The sequence below is a fragment of the Buteo buteo genome, chromosome 8, assembly GCF_964188355.1.
Source record: "Buteo buteo chromosome 8, bButBut1.hap1.1, whole genome shotgun sequence".
Classification (NCBI taxonomy): domain Eukaryota; kingdom Metazoa; phylum Chordata; class Aves; order Accipitriformes; family Accipitridae; genus Buteo; species Buteo buteo.
In genome coordinates this window covers 32,382,668-32,398,819 of record NC_134178.1, presented here as the reverse complement: position 1 = coordinate 32,398,819, position 16,152 = coordinate 32,382,668, and the positions used below count along the sequence as shown (strand labels likewise).

General features: G+C 41.7%; 1 protein-coding gene across 1 annotated transcript in view; it reads left to right on the top strand.

Moving 5' to 3' along the window:
• The first annotated feature begins 9,386 nt into the window (after window positions 1-9,386).
• CRYBG3 (crystallin beta-gamma domain containing 3) overlaps window positions 9,387-16,152 on the top strand; it is a 99,189-nt gene continuing 92,423 nt past the window's right edge. Inside the window, exon 1 of the mRNA XM_075034041.1 lies at window positions 9,387-9,634. Within this exon, the coding sequence (XP_074890142.1) occupies window positions 9,516-9,634 (119 nt within the window). The 5' untranslated portion in view covers window positions 9,387-9,515. The remainder of the gene's footprint in view (window positions 9,635-16,152) is intronic.

Here is a 16,152-nt window from a genome sequence, read left to right as displayed (position 1 = left end):
ACTTATGATGCTGGCATACAACAAATGCCAAGTGTTTTTAGTAGTATTTTGTAACCATACTTTAGTTCTGAGGCTCTATAGCTCTTGTCATAGTAAGTTACATCACAAAAGCATCTGTGATGGTGTGAACCAGCACTTTATAATTTACCAGTGTTCAGTCAGTTGGATTGCTACTTAATTGGCTGAATATTTCTAGCCACATGAAGTTCTTATTCTCAGAAGTACAATGCGTATGTGATAACGTACTTTTTCAGTGGATGTCAGGATCTCACCATGCAAGTTAGCCATGTTTACTTTTTCCACTCTTCTAATGATAGCTTGAAATCTACTTCCACTACCCTTTTTCAAAATCAATCCTTAAAATGAAAGCTAGGCTGTTAATGTCTCTTGTCTACCATTAAATGATCTTATGCTTTACAAATTGTTTATCAGAAGATGAACTTAATTGTATTACAATCATATTGCTCGGGCACCAAGTCACAAGGGAGAGTAAGTAATTTCTGTGATTCGGGGGGTGCCTTTGAAGATCAGGTTTTAACTTGTTTAGTAAATGAAGTATAAATTTAGAAACTTAATGTTAGGCAGTCTTTTTAAAAACAACTATGTCTTTGGAGATCAGTAAGGAGATTGTAGGCCTAGCAAGATAGTCATTGGACCAAATTTAGTTGGCTGAAGAGTTTCCTTAACAGTTCTCAGTAAAGGGAAGAAAAGACAGTAAGGAAAGGATGTAAGACATCAAGAAAATTGGGATGTGTGGAAGAAGTTTGTTTGGGCTGAAGTAGAATCATGCTAATGCTAATGAGTATTAAAGAAACCCAAGCCTCATGAGGCTCAGTGAAGTAACCATGATAAATGATTGAAGTGGATGCTTGGCAATACAGACTTCGTAGTAAGGAGAGCAGCCCCATCAAACTGCTTTTGTAGAGCAAGGTAGCTGGTGCTGAGGACCTGATATCCCCAGTCTGTGTGTTTCCGAGTTTCCTTCAGCCTGGCTCCTTTCTGGCCCTCCCGACTGAGTGCTGCTTAGTTGTTGGAGCACAGTGGGTGCACTCTGAGCTTTCCAGTGTAGTTTCATCCAGAAAGAATTCAGTTTGTATACTCCAAGCCTACTTTGTGATGTAAACAAAAGCACTGTTAGTGAAGATGATCTTTAAAGTACCCTCGTGACCTGAGCTAACACACTAGCGTAGGCATGCCTATGCAAACTTGAGAGGGAAACAATCCCAAAATTTTAAAACCATGGAGTTGAAACCATGTAAAAGAATAGCAGAACTTGGCAAGAGGTCTGCAGACACCAAGGTTCCCCAGGAATAATTCCAGTGAAATATCTAGTAAAAATATAAGTTTGTAGTATGGTCCAGTCAGAACTGGGAAAGTTTACTCCACTAATAAAGGATATAACTATTAAACAGGGATTAAGTGGTAACACTTTCAATTTAGAGGAAATGGTGTAATGTGAGTTGTGAAAAATAGGCAGTTGTGAGTAAAAAGAGTTGTTATCAGCTGTCAGGCATCATTGCTGTTCCTGGCATTGTCTGTATTTATGATCACACAGGTTTAAAGGTGTTACTAGGGAAAAACTTTGCAATGCCTTTTTTTTTTTTTTTTTACTTAAAATCTCACTCTGTATGTTTTAATTTTATCCACCAACATTTATTAGCATAAACTGAACAGGGAAAAAGTGTCTAAAAATTGATGTAACAAGTAACAAATGGATTCAATGAACCAGAAAGTGTATGTTGTTTTCAATGATAACAGTATTCCAAGAATTTTTTAATCATTTATTATAATATCAATGGATTACATGGAAGCAACTTGGTCGCAACTTAACATCTTTGTCTGTGACACAGGATTTTGTTGGCCAGTAGTTATATTCTTGCTTTAGAGGAGTAAGGATGGATGAAGGGTTTCTTCTCAAGGGTAGAATGTTTCTGCTGGGAAAGGTGATGCTTTTCTCCTGTAATAATTTCCACCACCAGCCCCTTTTGTTAGGGGATCTTTTACATTTCTAAGGTAGTTTTCAAAGGGAAAAGTGTTACTCTGTTTTGAGGTGCCTGGAACCCATGGATAATTGTCTGGTTTTTAAGTCCTCTGCTGAGGTTTAAATTAAGAGCAAGTTAATGCTCTTAAAAAAAATTTTGGCAGCAGTGTCAAAGCAGACTGAATTGATCCATAAACTAATCCAATCTAGTGGCTAGAAAGCATTGCTGCATATTGCAATTAAGGTTTAAGCCTTACTATTTCTTTAATTGGTACCATTATAGAATAACAATAAATTTAATATAAGAAAACAACTGCAGAATAGCCATTTCAGTGCTGACTTATCAGTATCAGCATATGTACAGACCTTTCATGTTGTAGCATTACAGTTTCTGGAAATTAAAAGACACATATCCAAAATCAACTAGTTTAGGTTGTAGGAGTACTTTGAGTACCCAACTTCCTTTCACCCATTTCTTAACTGTTAAAGGACTACTTAGTTCTCTGTCTACTCTGATATGTCATGCAATAGTTCAAAAAAGGATTAAAAAAAACCTTTTGTGGGTAATATATGACATGCTTTCCTTGAGGTGTGTGTTCTGTCATCATGTCAGGTAATGCATTTTAATAAGTCCTTGATTTATGCAGGATACAAAATATCTATATGCTTTCTTCAAGGCTGTAGCAATGCCAAAGTTGTTAAGTGAATAACAGTTGATCTGATGTTGGCATCACACTAAGTAGGAGCACTTCAATCAGTTCCTAATATAAAGCAAAGTTTACAGCTTTATTCAGGGAATTGATTTAATGAAGAGATAATGTGAACATTTCTTTCCAGCAGCAGTTCAGCACACCCTGAACAAAACTTGGAAGAACTGCTGTACATCTAATACTTATGAGCTACAGTAAGTGCATCCTACAAAATGCTATCTGCCATTGTAGGGAAACCCCTTTTACTCATATTTTATTGGAATAAAGCTGTACATTACATACAGAAAATATTTCTAAAGAATAATGTCAGATAAAAAGACTGAGTTTTAGGCTTATATCCCCATTAGCCACACATTTCCTTATGATGCTGTTTACTTCACTGAGAAACCTTTTCTTCTCTGACTTCAATAACAATGAATGCTTGAGTGAGGAAACATATGGATTATTCAAAATTCTTGTTCTCAGGTATTAAGAGAAATTTTCTTTCCCCTACTAAAGTTTCTGTTGTGTTGGGCTTAAAAAAAAAAGAGGGGGGGGTGTCAGTTATGCTGTTACTTATCCAGCTAACTAGGCATAGTCTGATTAATGGTCACTTGCGTTCTTACAAACTTGGGCTTTAATATTTCTTTCTTACCCTTTTTCTGTATGCTATACATACTGTTTACTGTTACGTGAAACTTGTATGCCAAGAATTAGACTTTGTTTTTCTGTTTGTTCTGTAATAAGATTGAAGTATTTTCTGCCTGTTTGGAGTAACTTATGGATATAATTTGTATACATCAGAAAAGGTCTCTTTGTTTTCTTTTTTTTTTAATTTCTTTCTGGAAAGCTTTCTGGAAGCTTAAATGAAGTGGAGAGGAAAATAAGTTGTGCCATGAAACCAGATGAGATTCTGCAATATTTGCAGCCAAAAGCTTTTATGATCCCATTTGGCTCAAATCTGTAAGAATTCTGCTTGTTAGGGACTGGTGTACTTAGAGTCATTTTTAAATACAGAATATTTTGCAGTGTATTCCTCTGGATACTAAAGATGATTCTTCCTTTTGGAATATACTAATTAATACATGTGCTTGCTATCAATGTGATAAGAGTTTACTTTTATATATATATATATATCTATCCTAATTTTCAAACATTTTGAATAATGTTTTATAAAGGGCTCAGATCATTGGGTTAAAAAGTATTCTGTGTTGTGAAATCTAGCAGTACAGACAAAGGGGTGGAATTGGTGAGTCTCTGACAGTGTTTTGCAGTCAGCGGTTCTAGGAAGCCTTCAGGTCCAGAGGCTAGTTTTAAGAAATCTTTGAAAGGTAACTAAAAAGGGCAAGTCTGCTGTCCAGAGGCTTAAGATTACTGTACATGGACTTGCACCACAATTCAAAACTGCTTAGTAATTTGCAAATTGAAAAATGTCCTTTTATGTACATGCATGGGCATAGGGTAAGCCTTTAGAATATTAGTAATTTGATTTGATATTTGAAAGTGTGTAGGTGTGTACAGAAAGGTGTACAGATCTGATACTCAAATGACATTCTAGGTGGAAAAGTGTTAAATGAATTACAATGTACAAGTTGCAGGTTATGTATTTCATGGATTTCCTTTATTTGCATGTAAGACACCTTTTCTTGAAAGCTCTTGCATTCTTCTGGACACTGAATTATTTATGCTGCTTTTTACCATACATACAATATATGTTAAAAGTTGGATGAAATTAGCTTACTGAAGCACTTTGTTTAACCATAATTCTTCTAGTAAGAGTGGTGGTGAATAGACAGATTGGTTTAGCAAGGAAGCATAACCCAGAACAGGATGGTTTTACAGAGACCTCATTACATGAAATGCAGATTTTCTTGAGCTGCAGTTAGGGTAGGGTGTTTTGCAATGATTAGCATTGGTAAGAGCGCAAGTGAGTTTCGTCTTTGTATTCACACAAGTGTAATTGATATGAGGTGCTACCAAAAATGTCTTGAAACCCTTCCAGACAAGCTGTGCTAATCAGCTGAAAGTTATCAATTCTGTTGGAATTAACAGAAAAGGACTTTGGTCCTCATCTAGAGTATAGGTGCATACATACCACCATTGTATGAGGCTTTTGAGTGCTTTTTGCTCCATGCCCAGGTGTAGCAAAAGTCTATTTTAAAAGAGGGTTTGTAGGTATGTTGGTCTTTTTTTATTTTGTTCTTTGCAATTGGTTTTCCATTTTAGCACTTCTGCTACTGGGTAAATGTAAAGGTCACAAATTATAGTGTGGAAAACAAATTGAAGAGGCCTTCCAAAAAGTTGATTTAAAGATTTTAATTACTACACTGAACTTTGGCCATAGGTGGCACAGCGTATAAATCTTATTCAAAATAATAAAGAACATAGTTATGGCTCTCAGTAACTGCAGTTAACACCATGAGTCATTTCCAGCTGTCTACTCCAGACATGAAGGCATTTGAACAATAGCAGCTGACTGTGTGGCTCTCTTCTAAACCATTTTCAGTAAATCAAATGGAGGAACTGTGCTCACAGTTAAAGGATGAGGATTGCTGGAAGCTGCGCAGTGCATGCTTTACAGCAGAAGGTCATAGCTAGATAGAAAATACATCCTAGAAATCCTTGCTAACATGCTTCATCTGTGTAATAACGTATCCAAGACCCAAATCTTCAATTCTGTTGTTCGCCTTCATTTTAGAATAGGCGTAGATTAGAGATTTTAAAGTCATCAGTATTTGTTTCAACATCTGGACAACTAATACTGTGAAAAATAGCTAGGAAATATTGCATGTGATGACTCTATTATATGCATTTATTAATTCATGGTCTCATGCCACCTATTAGAAACCTTGCCATAATATATTATAATATAGATACTGGAAAGTAAAAAGATAGGTGAGGGACCACCCATTATTAAAATACTATTGCCATTAGTGCTACATCTACCTGTAGAGATGTTCTGTAAGAGCCTGGAAAATGGGACTGCCTATTAACAAGAAAAAGTAACCAAGACATACAAAATATTTTTATAGATAAATGCATTAGACATGTATGAAACAGAAAACTGAATTATGCTTTTGTTTAGCAGGGTAGTACCTCAAAACATAAGACAATTTCTTATTGTAGTTGTCCAACAATGCAAACAGTTTGAGAATGGTGGGGTTTTTTCATTTAATAGTTGTGCTGAAATGTGCTTGCAGGGAAAATGTTTAGTTTGGTGGTTTTAAGTCTACATTTATCCCCTAGTTATGACTTTAATGTATCAGAAAAGTTCTAAAACTGGATGTGAGAGGAGGGCTTTTCATAAACCAGTATGATGGAAACTTGCTTTCCTTTTTGGTATCCAAACAAAACAAAAGATTTGACTCAAGATTTTAAAGAACCATAAAAGGGAGGAAATTCAGAAAGCACAATTAAAATTTCACCATCTGCTCACTCTAAATCAGCAAGGAGAAGGGGGAGGTTTCCCTTGTGCACAGCCATTATAATCTGAATTGCAGTAGAAAATTAGTGGATATGGAATAGGCACAACACCCTCCCCTTTCTTATTCAAGATACTGATTGAAGTGAAACTCTGGGCAGGATGAACTAAAAAAAAAAAAAATAAAATTTATTGAGAGCCTCAACTTGACATTTTCTCTTCTGTGCCATTGTATCCTTCTGCAACTGTGTTTTAATAGTTTCTCACTGCCTTTGGCAATGCTGTATTACCTCATATGGGCCACATGTGAGTACTCTAATCTGAGGCCGAAAGGAACCTGTTTCCCCCATCTGTTTTGGCTTGCATGTGTTGGTGCTGCTGTTAATGCTGACAGCTGTGTTAATACACAAGGCCACCTGCCACATGGTAGATACTGAATCTTTGGGTAAAAGCCTAACTTTTCTCCTTTAGTGGAAGGTGTAGATGGCTAAAACTGGGTTCCTGTTGGCAACTCTGCTGACGATTCCCATTTTATTATTTTAAATGTATCAAAATTATTTACTCTTAAATCATGTGGTACTCGGTTACTCCAGGGTACGGAAAAAGAAAGGGATTATCTAATCTGGGCCATGTTCATCTTTTATATAGATATAGTTTTACTACTTTGATTAGAATTTCCTTATGTGCCTCTGGTAGAACTGTGATTTGGTACGTTTCTGTATTTTCTGCTTTTAGATCCAGTGAAGAAAGGAGAAACAGATTTGAGCACAAAATGTTACTGTTTGGGATTAGCATTTCTGATTAGGTTGGCTCTTTGTTCTTGGACAAGCACAGCCCTGGTAATGCTTCATGCTGCACTGTGGTGCCCCTCCAGGCGCCTTGCTGGTAGAGTGTGGACAGATTTTGGACACAGCTAGGTGTTTTGACTGCCTCTGTGTGCAAACCACTCACCATATTATACTTAACTACATGCTGAGGTGGTTATGAGGATTAATTAATGCTTAAATCCTTTGAAGATACCGGATGCTTTATAAATGCTAATTATTGTATTCATGTTTGCAACAGTTTAGGGATTAGACCTTACTTAAGCAATAAGGAGGGAAGCTGTGAGATGTACGTGGCAAAGAATAATTAATAGTAATAAACAGTCACTGAGAGCCTAAGCCTCCCTGCAGCCTGTTTGTGCAGTCCCAATAAATTGCCACTCTTCTAATTTGGTTTTGGAGCCTTAATTACTTTTATTTTAAATGTCAGAGGAAGCGTCTCCTCTATAATGTTCCATAGGGGCTGCTGTTACATTTTGTAGTTTTAACTCTTGATTGCCATTTCCCTGAGAATGGGTGATGTGCAGGTACTCTCAAAATGTGGTTTCTTTTTTTCTCTATACTGTTCTGGAATGAAACACTTCACATTTCTGTGCTAGGTTTGGGGCATCTGTATGACTGAGAGAATTGTCTGATCCTTACCTGGACACTGAAAACTAGGCAGGTCCTTGCTGGGTACTAAGAGCTGGTCCCCTGAATAAATTACCAGTTTGTGACTGGTAATTATACCATGAGAAAACTACTTTTTGTAACCTGTGAAACAACCCGGACGGACTGGTAAAGATTTAAGTACATGTCCAATATCCACCCATGTCTCTCTTTTTAAAATCCACATCAAAGCTGTATGAGACCTGGACAATACGTAGGGGAGCTGTCTGCACGTTTCTTAAAGATTTTGCTTATAGCTGAGGCAGTGGAAAGTAGACAGAAAAGTAGCCAGTAGTTTATTTCCAGACTCTTTTATTGCTGCTGCTCTGCAGATGGGCCTAGACTACCAGCTTCATATCCACCCCAAGTTGCAGCCATGGCAGGCTGATACTATGGCACAGTGGTAAAGAATATGGACAAAGAGGCCTTGGGTATAGAGGAGGTGGATCGAGGTGAACAAATGGAAAAAAAAACTTACAGAAAAGAGGTGAGCACTGGCACAGGTTGCCCAGAGAGATGCTGGAGTCTCCATCCTTGGAGATATTCAAAAGCCAGCTGGACATCGTCCTGGGCAACCTGCTGTGGGTGGCCCCACTTGAGCAGGGGGCTTGGACCAGGTGACATCCCAAAGTTGCTTACAGCCTCGGCCACTCTATGATGCCGTGGGATGGTGTGACGCAAAAAGGAGCTGATGAAAAGGTGTGAGGTGTAGGCAGTCACAAAGAACAGCAGAGGTGGTCATCAAGATGAGAAAAGAGGAAAGTATGGTTCTGAATTTAAAATCCTAACATCAAGGTTAGTCAGTTTTACCAGTAATTCACACTCAGTGAAGCACTAAGGTTTTGTGCATCACCTCTACCTATAAAACGAGGGTAACATTTGTCACCGGGTTATTGCAATGGCAAGGTCATCTCTGCTGGTAGAGATAGTTTGATGTTAACTCAAGGGAGGCCATAGTCCTCACCAGGAGAAAAATGAAGCTATTAAAAAAAAAAACAAACAACAACATCCCAAAAAAAACAAAAAACAACCAAACAAAACTCCTTTCTAGGAAGAAATCTTTTAAAAAAGCAGGAGAACCCCCATCCTCCGAGTCACTCATCAGCAATAACGGCCTGACCTTACCCCAAAGTGACAGAGGGAGGTAACAGCTATGCCACCGCTGGTGAGTACCTTGATTTGATGCAGGTGTTTTACTGTGCTGCCGTAACAGGCGCGTATGCGACGTGGGGCCCGGCCCGCGACAGTGTGAAGCCGGTGACTGACTTTGCATTAACAAACACGCGTAGTACCTCAGAGCAGGCACAAGTTAAAACCAGTAGGCTGGCGTTGGTGTGTGCAGTCAGTCAGGCGTGTAAATTCCCAAGGCTGTCTGTCCCTTTTCTTACAGAGTTAATTTTCACTTCTGATCTTTTCTCTTTGTTCGCACTAATTACGCCACGTTAACTTAAAAAAACAACCCAAGCCCCAGCCGGGCACCCCTCCTCGGGAGGAGGCCGCAGGCTGCGTGTGCCGGTAGTTCCCTCTCTGCTGCCATCGCGTTCCTCCCGCGACCCTGTGCGCTCTGCAGGGCACACGCTGACCCCCCCACGCCGCGCGGCGGGGCCGGCCCTGGATGCTCCTGCCGAGAGGAAGGACGCTGCCGGCGCAGGGACGGTGGGGAAACACCTTCTCCGCGGCGCAGCGCAGGAACCCGCCTCCCCGGGCGCAGCTTTCGTCCTTGCCGCCCCCGGACCCTCCTCCGCGCCGCGGCCGCCCCCGCCGGCGGGAAGGGGCGGGCGGAGGCGGAGCGGCGGCTCCGCCCGGAGGGCGGGCGGCGGCCGCCCCCGGAGGGGGAGGAGGGAGGTGTTTGCCGCCGCCGCCGCTCTCCCGCCACGGCGGGGACTCGGTGCCGGGCGGCTGCTGGCGGCGCCTCCCATCCCGTCAGCGTCCCGTCCCGCGCGGCGGCGGCGATGTCCGGCGGGGGCAGCCGGCGGCGGGCCGGCACCTCCTGGCACAGCACCTTCTCCCGCTTCTTCCTCAGGAGCACCCCCGGCGAGGGGGCGCCGGCGCGGCCGGCGGGCGCGAACAGGTACGTGGGGCACCGGACCGGACCGGACCGGCGCGGTCGGGCGCCCGCTGCCGTCCTCTGCCCCGGCCCACCTGCCCCGGCCGGGGAGCCCCGTGAGCCGCCGGGGCGGCGGACCGGGGACCGTGGCTGGCCGCCCCGGTGGGTGTTGCGACACCAGTGGGCGAGGGAGGGAGAAGAAGCGGGCGTGTTCACCGCGGGGGGGCTGCCCGGACGTCCCGGGGCCGCGGCCCCGGTCGGTGAGGTGCCGCGAGGCGCCTCGGCCGGTCACGGGGCAGGCGCGGGCCTGGCGGGACCGGGTTCGGCTCCTGTGAGAGCAGCCCCCGCGGCGGGAGAGCGGCGGCCCCGGCCGGGGCGGCGGCGGCTTGTCACACGGGGCTGGAAGCCGGGGGCGGGGGGCGTTATAGCCTGACCGCTGACATCGTCGGAGCTGGGGGGCGTTGGTGGTGGCGTTTGTAATTTAACGTGGCCGTGGCACGGCGCGAGGCGGGTCCCGCGTGGGCTTGGCGTGCGAGCGGCGGGACGTTATGGGGGTGTTCGCTGGGAGTTGGTCCGGCCGGGGGGGTGAGCACCGGCGTCCCGCCGCCCCGCTTTCCCCGGCGAAGTTCAGCCGGCCGGTAGAGCCCTGCGTGAAACCCCGCGGCTGCCGCAGAGAGCCGACTGTGGGGCTGCCGCTCTGCCCAGGTCGGGGCGGGGTGGGCCGTGGGGCTGTCTCACCCGCTTGTGCCTCAGGTTGCAGCCCCTTCCTTGGAAACTGAAAGCAGGGCAGAGCGCGGAGGTCTGCGACGGGGTTGGGTTTTTTGGTTGGTTGGGCTTTTTTTTCTTTCCAGTTTTCACACACGGTTTTCTTTTGGACTAGTGTGAATCAGATGTTAATGCAATATAAATATTATTGAAGTGTTTAAGTCTCAATGCAAAATCTGTGGTTTATGGAAACCTGGTTATTAATAATTATTTTTTAGTGCAGGGAAGCTTTACAAGATGAAAAGGTTTGGAAACTTCTTGTGTATTTGTTCCTTTTTTTTTTTTTTTTTCCCCCCTCATGGCTGATTTCTGTGTGTGCATAGGAAAGAAGCACAGATAAAGTTTCCTTCTCATGCAGATTTATTATTTGCCCTAGTTAATTAGGATATTTTTGTGGTGAAAAGGTGCCAGCTGACTAGGCCTTATTTCCTCAGGTGTAGTATTTATTTTTTGCTTTTAACATGTTGGTTTTAATCTTTGAGTCATTCTTGATACAGCATAGGTTTGTGTTTAAACCAGCAGACAGGTAAGTACAGTTTGATCAGATAAATAGTGCGTATCACGGTAGTTCTTTCAGTGAAAAACTTTAGGATCTTGCTCTGCATATTCTCAGCAATCATGAAAAATGGCAGAGCCTATTGCTGTCTTACACTGACCATCTTAAATGGTCTCATAAGTGCACTGTGAAGATTTTTAACTTTGGGGGGTTTGTTTTACTGCAAGCATTTGATGCACCAATACATCACCAAGGATCCACCGGCCTTTCATGAGAATGAAACATTGCTTTTTATTTCTTGCAAAAAAAAATCATAAAAATTAGGAGTAAGGCTGCTGAATCAAGGGCATCTTTACAGTTACCTGAGTAGTGTGGCTATTACATCTGGCAGGGGTGGTTAAGATACGGGAGAAGGAAGAGGCTTGGATCTGGCTGAGGACCTGAAGAGGCAATAGGAGAGGCTTCATCGGACTCCTTCCTCCTTGCCAGCTCCCTACGGCCGCCGTGGTTCGGAATAAACAAAAAAGCTTAGCGGTTGTCTCGGTAAGGAGGAGGAGGATGCTAGTTCAATGGTTTGTGCACTAAGTAGCCTATCTGTAGATAGCACTCGTGGTAGATCTGCTCCACTTGGGGCTGGAGTCTATTATCTTTATCTAAATCACAGTTTCATTTCCTGCAGCTAAGAGCCTTTCCTTTATTAGGAAGCTGGGATAGTCCATGTAGATATGAAAAGGCTCGGGCCTCTTGGCCTTGAACTCCTCGCACAGTTCGCTGGAGGGTGGTAGCCGTGATTCCTCTCTGGAGTGGAAGCAAAACAAAAACCCTCCTGCTCTGAGGAGTCCAATTCGGTATGTTAAGGAGCTTTTTTTGTTGCGCTGGGTTGCAGCGTGGCACGTTAGTCAGGAATGCTGACGTTCTCGTATTTGGTTTCCACTGGCAGCCTTCTTCACAGATTAGCGTAATTGCATACATTAAACAGCACTGGGTTGGGATGGTGGGTTGGGATGAGTGCCGCAGGTTTGCTCGTCATGTTTATTCAGTGAGCTTGGCTGTGTAGAAAAATGGATCGCCGAACAAAGCGTGCGTGCGGGGAGGGGGAACCAAAGCTGCTTTGTGTGTTTAATGTTAAGGTGTGGAGTGCGTGAGGTAAGTTGGGGAATATGTCTTTTGTGAAGTGTTATGAGAAATGTATACACCAGGATGGTTAATTTCCCGTTCAAATTATCGGTGTGTTATATATTGGAACCAGATCAAATTTGAAATACATAGGCAGAAACTTCTGTATGGAGATATTTTACCTACCATTGGGTTTCAAAAAAGCAGAACACTTAAGTAAAGGGGGAGGAGAGGGAGCAGTATGTTATACAGGGCCAAATAACGCTCCCGGTGTACCTGCATTGACCTCTGGAGACACACATCATGCTTAATGCCTGTGCAGAACATGACAGTTTCCTAAATTTTAAAAATGTGTAGAAATGAGCCTGCGTATGTCCAAAAGTCATTCTCCATCTGCTCCTGCAAGTTAGGCAACAGCAGCTGGATGGAAGCCCCCAACTTTCTTTCCCCCAACCCCATAGGTGCCCCTCAGCTTGGCAGGGCATGGAGCTCTCGCCTGCTCTTGCTCCAGGCACTGTGTTCAGACTTAGCTTTAAAGAAACAAAAACAAAACCCCAAACCTACTGTGCCCCTGGTTTAAAATAGGAGGAAGGGGATGGGGGAATTGCACTGTTTGTTAATCAGTGTCTTAGACTCTTCTGAGAACCTCATTTGATGAAGAGCTTATGTTAATAACTTGCCCTTACAGCAATGCGTAGCTCTGATGAACATGAGAATTGCTGGAGGCTTGCTTGCTTGTGGAAGAAATAACTCGTGCGGATTAGCTGCAAGTTTTGTGGTGGCAAAAAGCACAGCACATGCATTAAGGGCTTACTTGGCTTTTACATAAAATGTAGACAAATGTGAGGTATCTCCCACCGAGCACTTGCCTGCGTAAGTGTGGTGTTCAGAGTTGGGGCTGCTTTGAATGAGGGCTTCGGTGCTTTTCATCCCAGTTCTTTATCATTAACTTCCATCAAAGGCAGTCATTATGCTCTACTCAGCTATTTGCTATTTTCAATAATACAAAATTGATTATTTGTTACCACAGTGTTTGTCCTGGAGCAGTCTAAATCCCCAGGGTGAAAAAAATCCCATTGAATTTTCACTATTCTAATGGGAGTCTGATTTTTTTTTTTTTTTTTCTCTAAATACGTGTTTCCTTAGTCCATCTGGATGAAGATACAGCTTCTACAGTGTAAGTCAATCAACTGTGGATTCTTTCAGAAATATGCAGCTTCCATGACTGAGCAGTTGTTGTGTTGCAAATAAATGTGACCTTTCAGGTCATGTTAGAAGCTGCCAAGGAGGTGTGACACTTTTCACTGATCTCTTTAACCCAGAGCTCCTTTAAACTATGGATGTATTTTATTAGTTATTCTGTATATTGTTTAGCAGGTTCATTTCAGGTTTATCTTTTTTCCCTCCAAGTGCTGTTGGTTGGCTGGTCAAATAACTACCGGTGCAAGTGGGCCTTTGTTGGGTTTGTCTAGATATTTCTTCTGCATCGCTGAAGTGTACCAGAGACATCAAACAGGGAAGAGTAACCTTTTGTTTGGTTTGAGGGCTGTGTTTTTTGTTGTGGTTTTTTTCAGGCTGAGATTATTGTTACGTTTATCCATTAGTTTCTAACTAAGAGCTTTCAGAAATGGAAGAACTTTGTTTATTCTGCCTGAGGAGAGATTAGAGAGCGTCATTCTTCCTCTGGGACTGCCAGTCATTGTTCCTGTTTACAAAGAACATGTATTTTTGTAGTTGTAAAAACTGTGCATTTGGGGACTGCTGGGAATTGATTGAAAGGGGAGTGATACATTTCAAACTTATTTCCTCTGAAGTTGCTACCTCCTGGCTGGTTTTGATTCAGATACTATTAACATCTTTGAAGAAATCCATTGTTTGCTGGAAAAATCAGTCTCTGCTTTCTAATAAAGAAACTTTTTCTTCCAAAAGGCAGAGCAGGATTTTTGTTGTTATTATTGTTAAAATTTAACTCATTTGTGAGTGTACATTTGTGAGTGTGACAGTCTGTGGAACCAGCAAGGGGAATACTCCAACCATATAGAAGAATTCACATTAGACTTACCTGAGCAAGATGCATTATGAAAATTTTCTGTTCAGTTGTTAATTTGTTTTTTTGTTTCTTTTTGCTTCCTAGATTTTTCTGTTATGCCTTTTATTGCAGGATAATTCAAAATAGTAGCTAAGGCCCTGATTCAGCAGGGTACCAAAGTGGTTGTTCATAATTAAATAGGTAAATAGTTCTGTACACTGTAGTGGGACTAGTTGTTTGGTTAGAATTAGGTGCATACCTAGATGTCTCATGTGACTGAGACCAGAAGGAGCAAGCACAGCAGCTGGCCATGTATGTGTGAGACATTTCCTAAAGGAAATGTTACTAGAGTATTAATTATAATAGTAGCACTCCTTGGAAGAAACAAAGCAACATAGGTTTTTTTCCACTATTTTAAATGTTAACAGCATTGTCTCCTTTCCAGTTATTGGCATAAGTACTAGAGTTAATACAAAAATATTTCCAAAACAGCTACAAGTCTATGGTTTCAAGGACCAGTTTTGCAAAGATGAAAACTCCTCAGCCTTCTCTGGTGAACAAAAGTCTCACAGGTGGAAAAAAAGCAAAATTCAGAAACATGTTGCTGTGGGGATTGTATCTCTGATTATTGAAGCTTCTTAACAGGATGGAAACCCAAGGAGTACTTTTATTTTCGGAGGGGTCTTCGAATTTTATACAATTCAGTTAGTATATACTATTGTACTTACAGATAGTAGCACACTATGTTGCTTAGGCTTTCCAGGGGTTATTAATACCTCTATTTTTCTGGTAGTTTAATTTCTAAAATAATTTTTATAGATTCTAACCAACTTCACAGTATCACTTTTGAAGACTTCTAAGATAAAAAATGTGGGCTTCCCTAGTCATTTCACTTTTTCATGTCAATTTTGTGGTATGAAATGTAGTCTCAAATTGTGTTGTGTTAATGTGATTTCATGAATTGCCTTATTTTGAAATGGAGTCTTGGTTTTCTGAACATTCTAGTGTTTCTTAAATTGCTAAAATATTTTACTGAAGGCAGCATGTCTGCTTAAGCAGTTCAGAGGTCTTGGGACCAAAGTGTATGAACACTGTGTGGATCTGCACTTCGCCTATGGACAGTGTTGTGTAGGGAAAAATGTAGGAGGAAGCATTTCTCGTAAGCTCATGAAGAGCAAATGCAGAAAGAATTGCAGTGACAACAGACTTTTTTTAATCATCAATTAAATGCTACAAATTTAGCTATCAAATTTATTTTGGTTACAAATTTAGCTATCAAATTTATTTTGGTTACAAATTTAGCCATCAAATTTATTTTGGTTGAATGGAAAATGTGTTTTCAACACAAAAGAGGGAACCTTGATAATGACTGGAAAGTGTCTGTAGGGTACTTCCTGATGTGTATTTTGTGAGTAAAAAATGGGAGAACTGGAGAAGTATTTTCTTGTGTTGAACTGGTAGCCTCGTGTGCCTCTACCAAGAGTTTTCTGCTCAGCCTGACTAGAAATGCTCGCTGCATTTTACTGGTGACACCAGTCTCTCTTGCTTGTTTTTTCCTGGGTGCTTTTTCTTAATGACATCTTTTAAAAATTCTGTTATGCTCTGTTTATCAGGAGGACAGCAATTGCTGCTGCTTTAAAGCTTTCCTGGATTATTTTTTTTTTAATATCTCCTATTTTCATGCCATTTGTAAGTACCATCGTTGATCCCCAATCCTGCAAACATGCCATTTGGAAACAGTTGTATAATAGGCTGTCTATTCTTTATTAATTCAATAATTTTAACCTTGATAAATAGTTTATAAATCTGTTTCTGATATGATACCAAGTTTATGGGCTAGTGACCAGTAACATTTATTTCTTAAGAATGTTGGAAATGTTATCTAACCAATCAGACTGGCAAATATGGAGCAGATTCTACATTAATGTTGGTTACTATGCTTGACAGATGCCAGAAGAAAAACCTTGATGTAATCTGGTATAATCGTACTGCCCAATATCAAAGTAGGCTCTACTCAGAAACATTTATATTTCTTTTCTCTAGCCTTTGTACAGCTGTTCAATTCCCTCACATGTAAAACAGATTAAGTTATTCAGCCAGGGTGATCATGGGCCATCATAATTATTTCACTTAGTT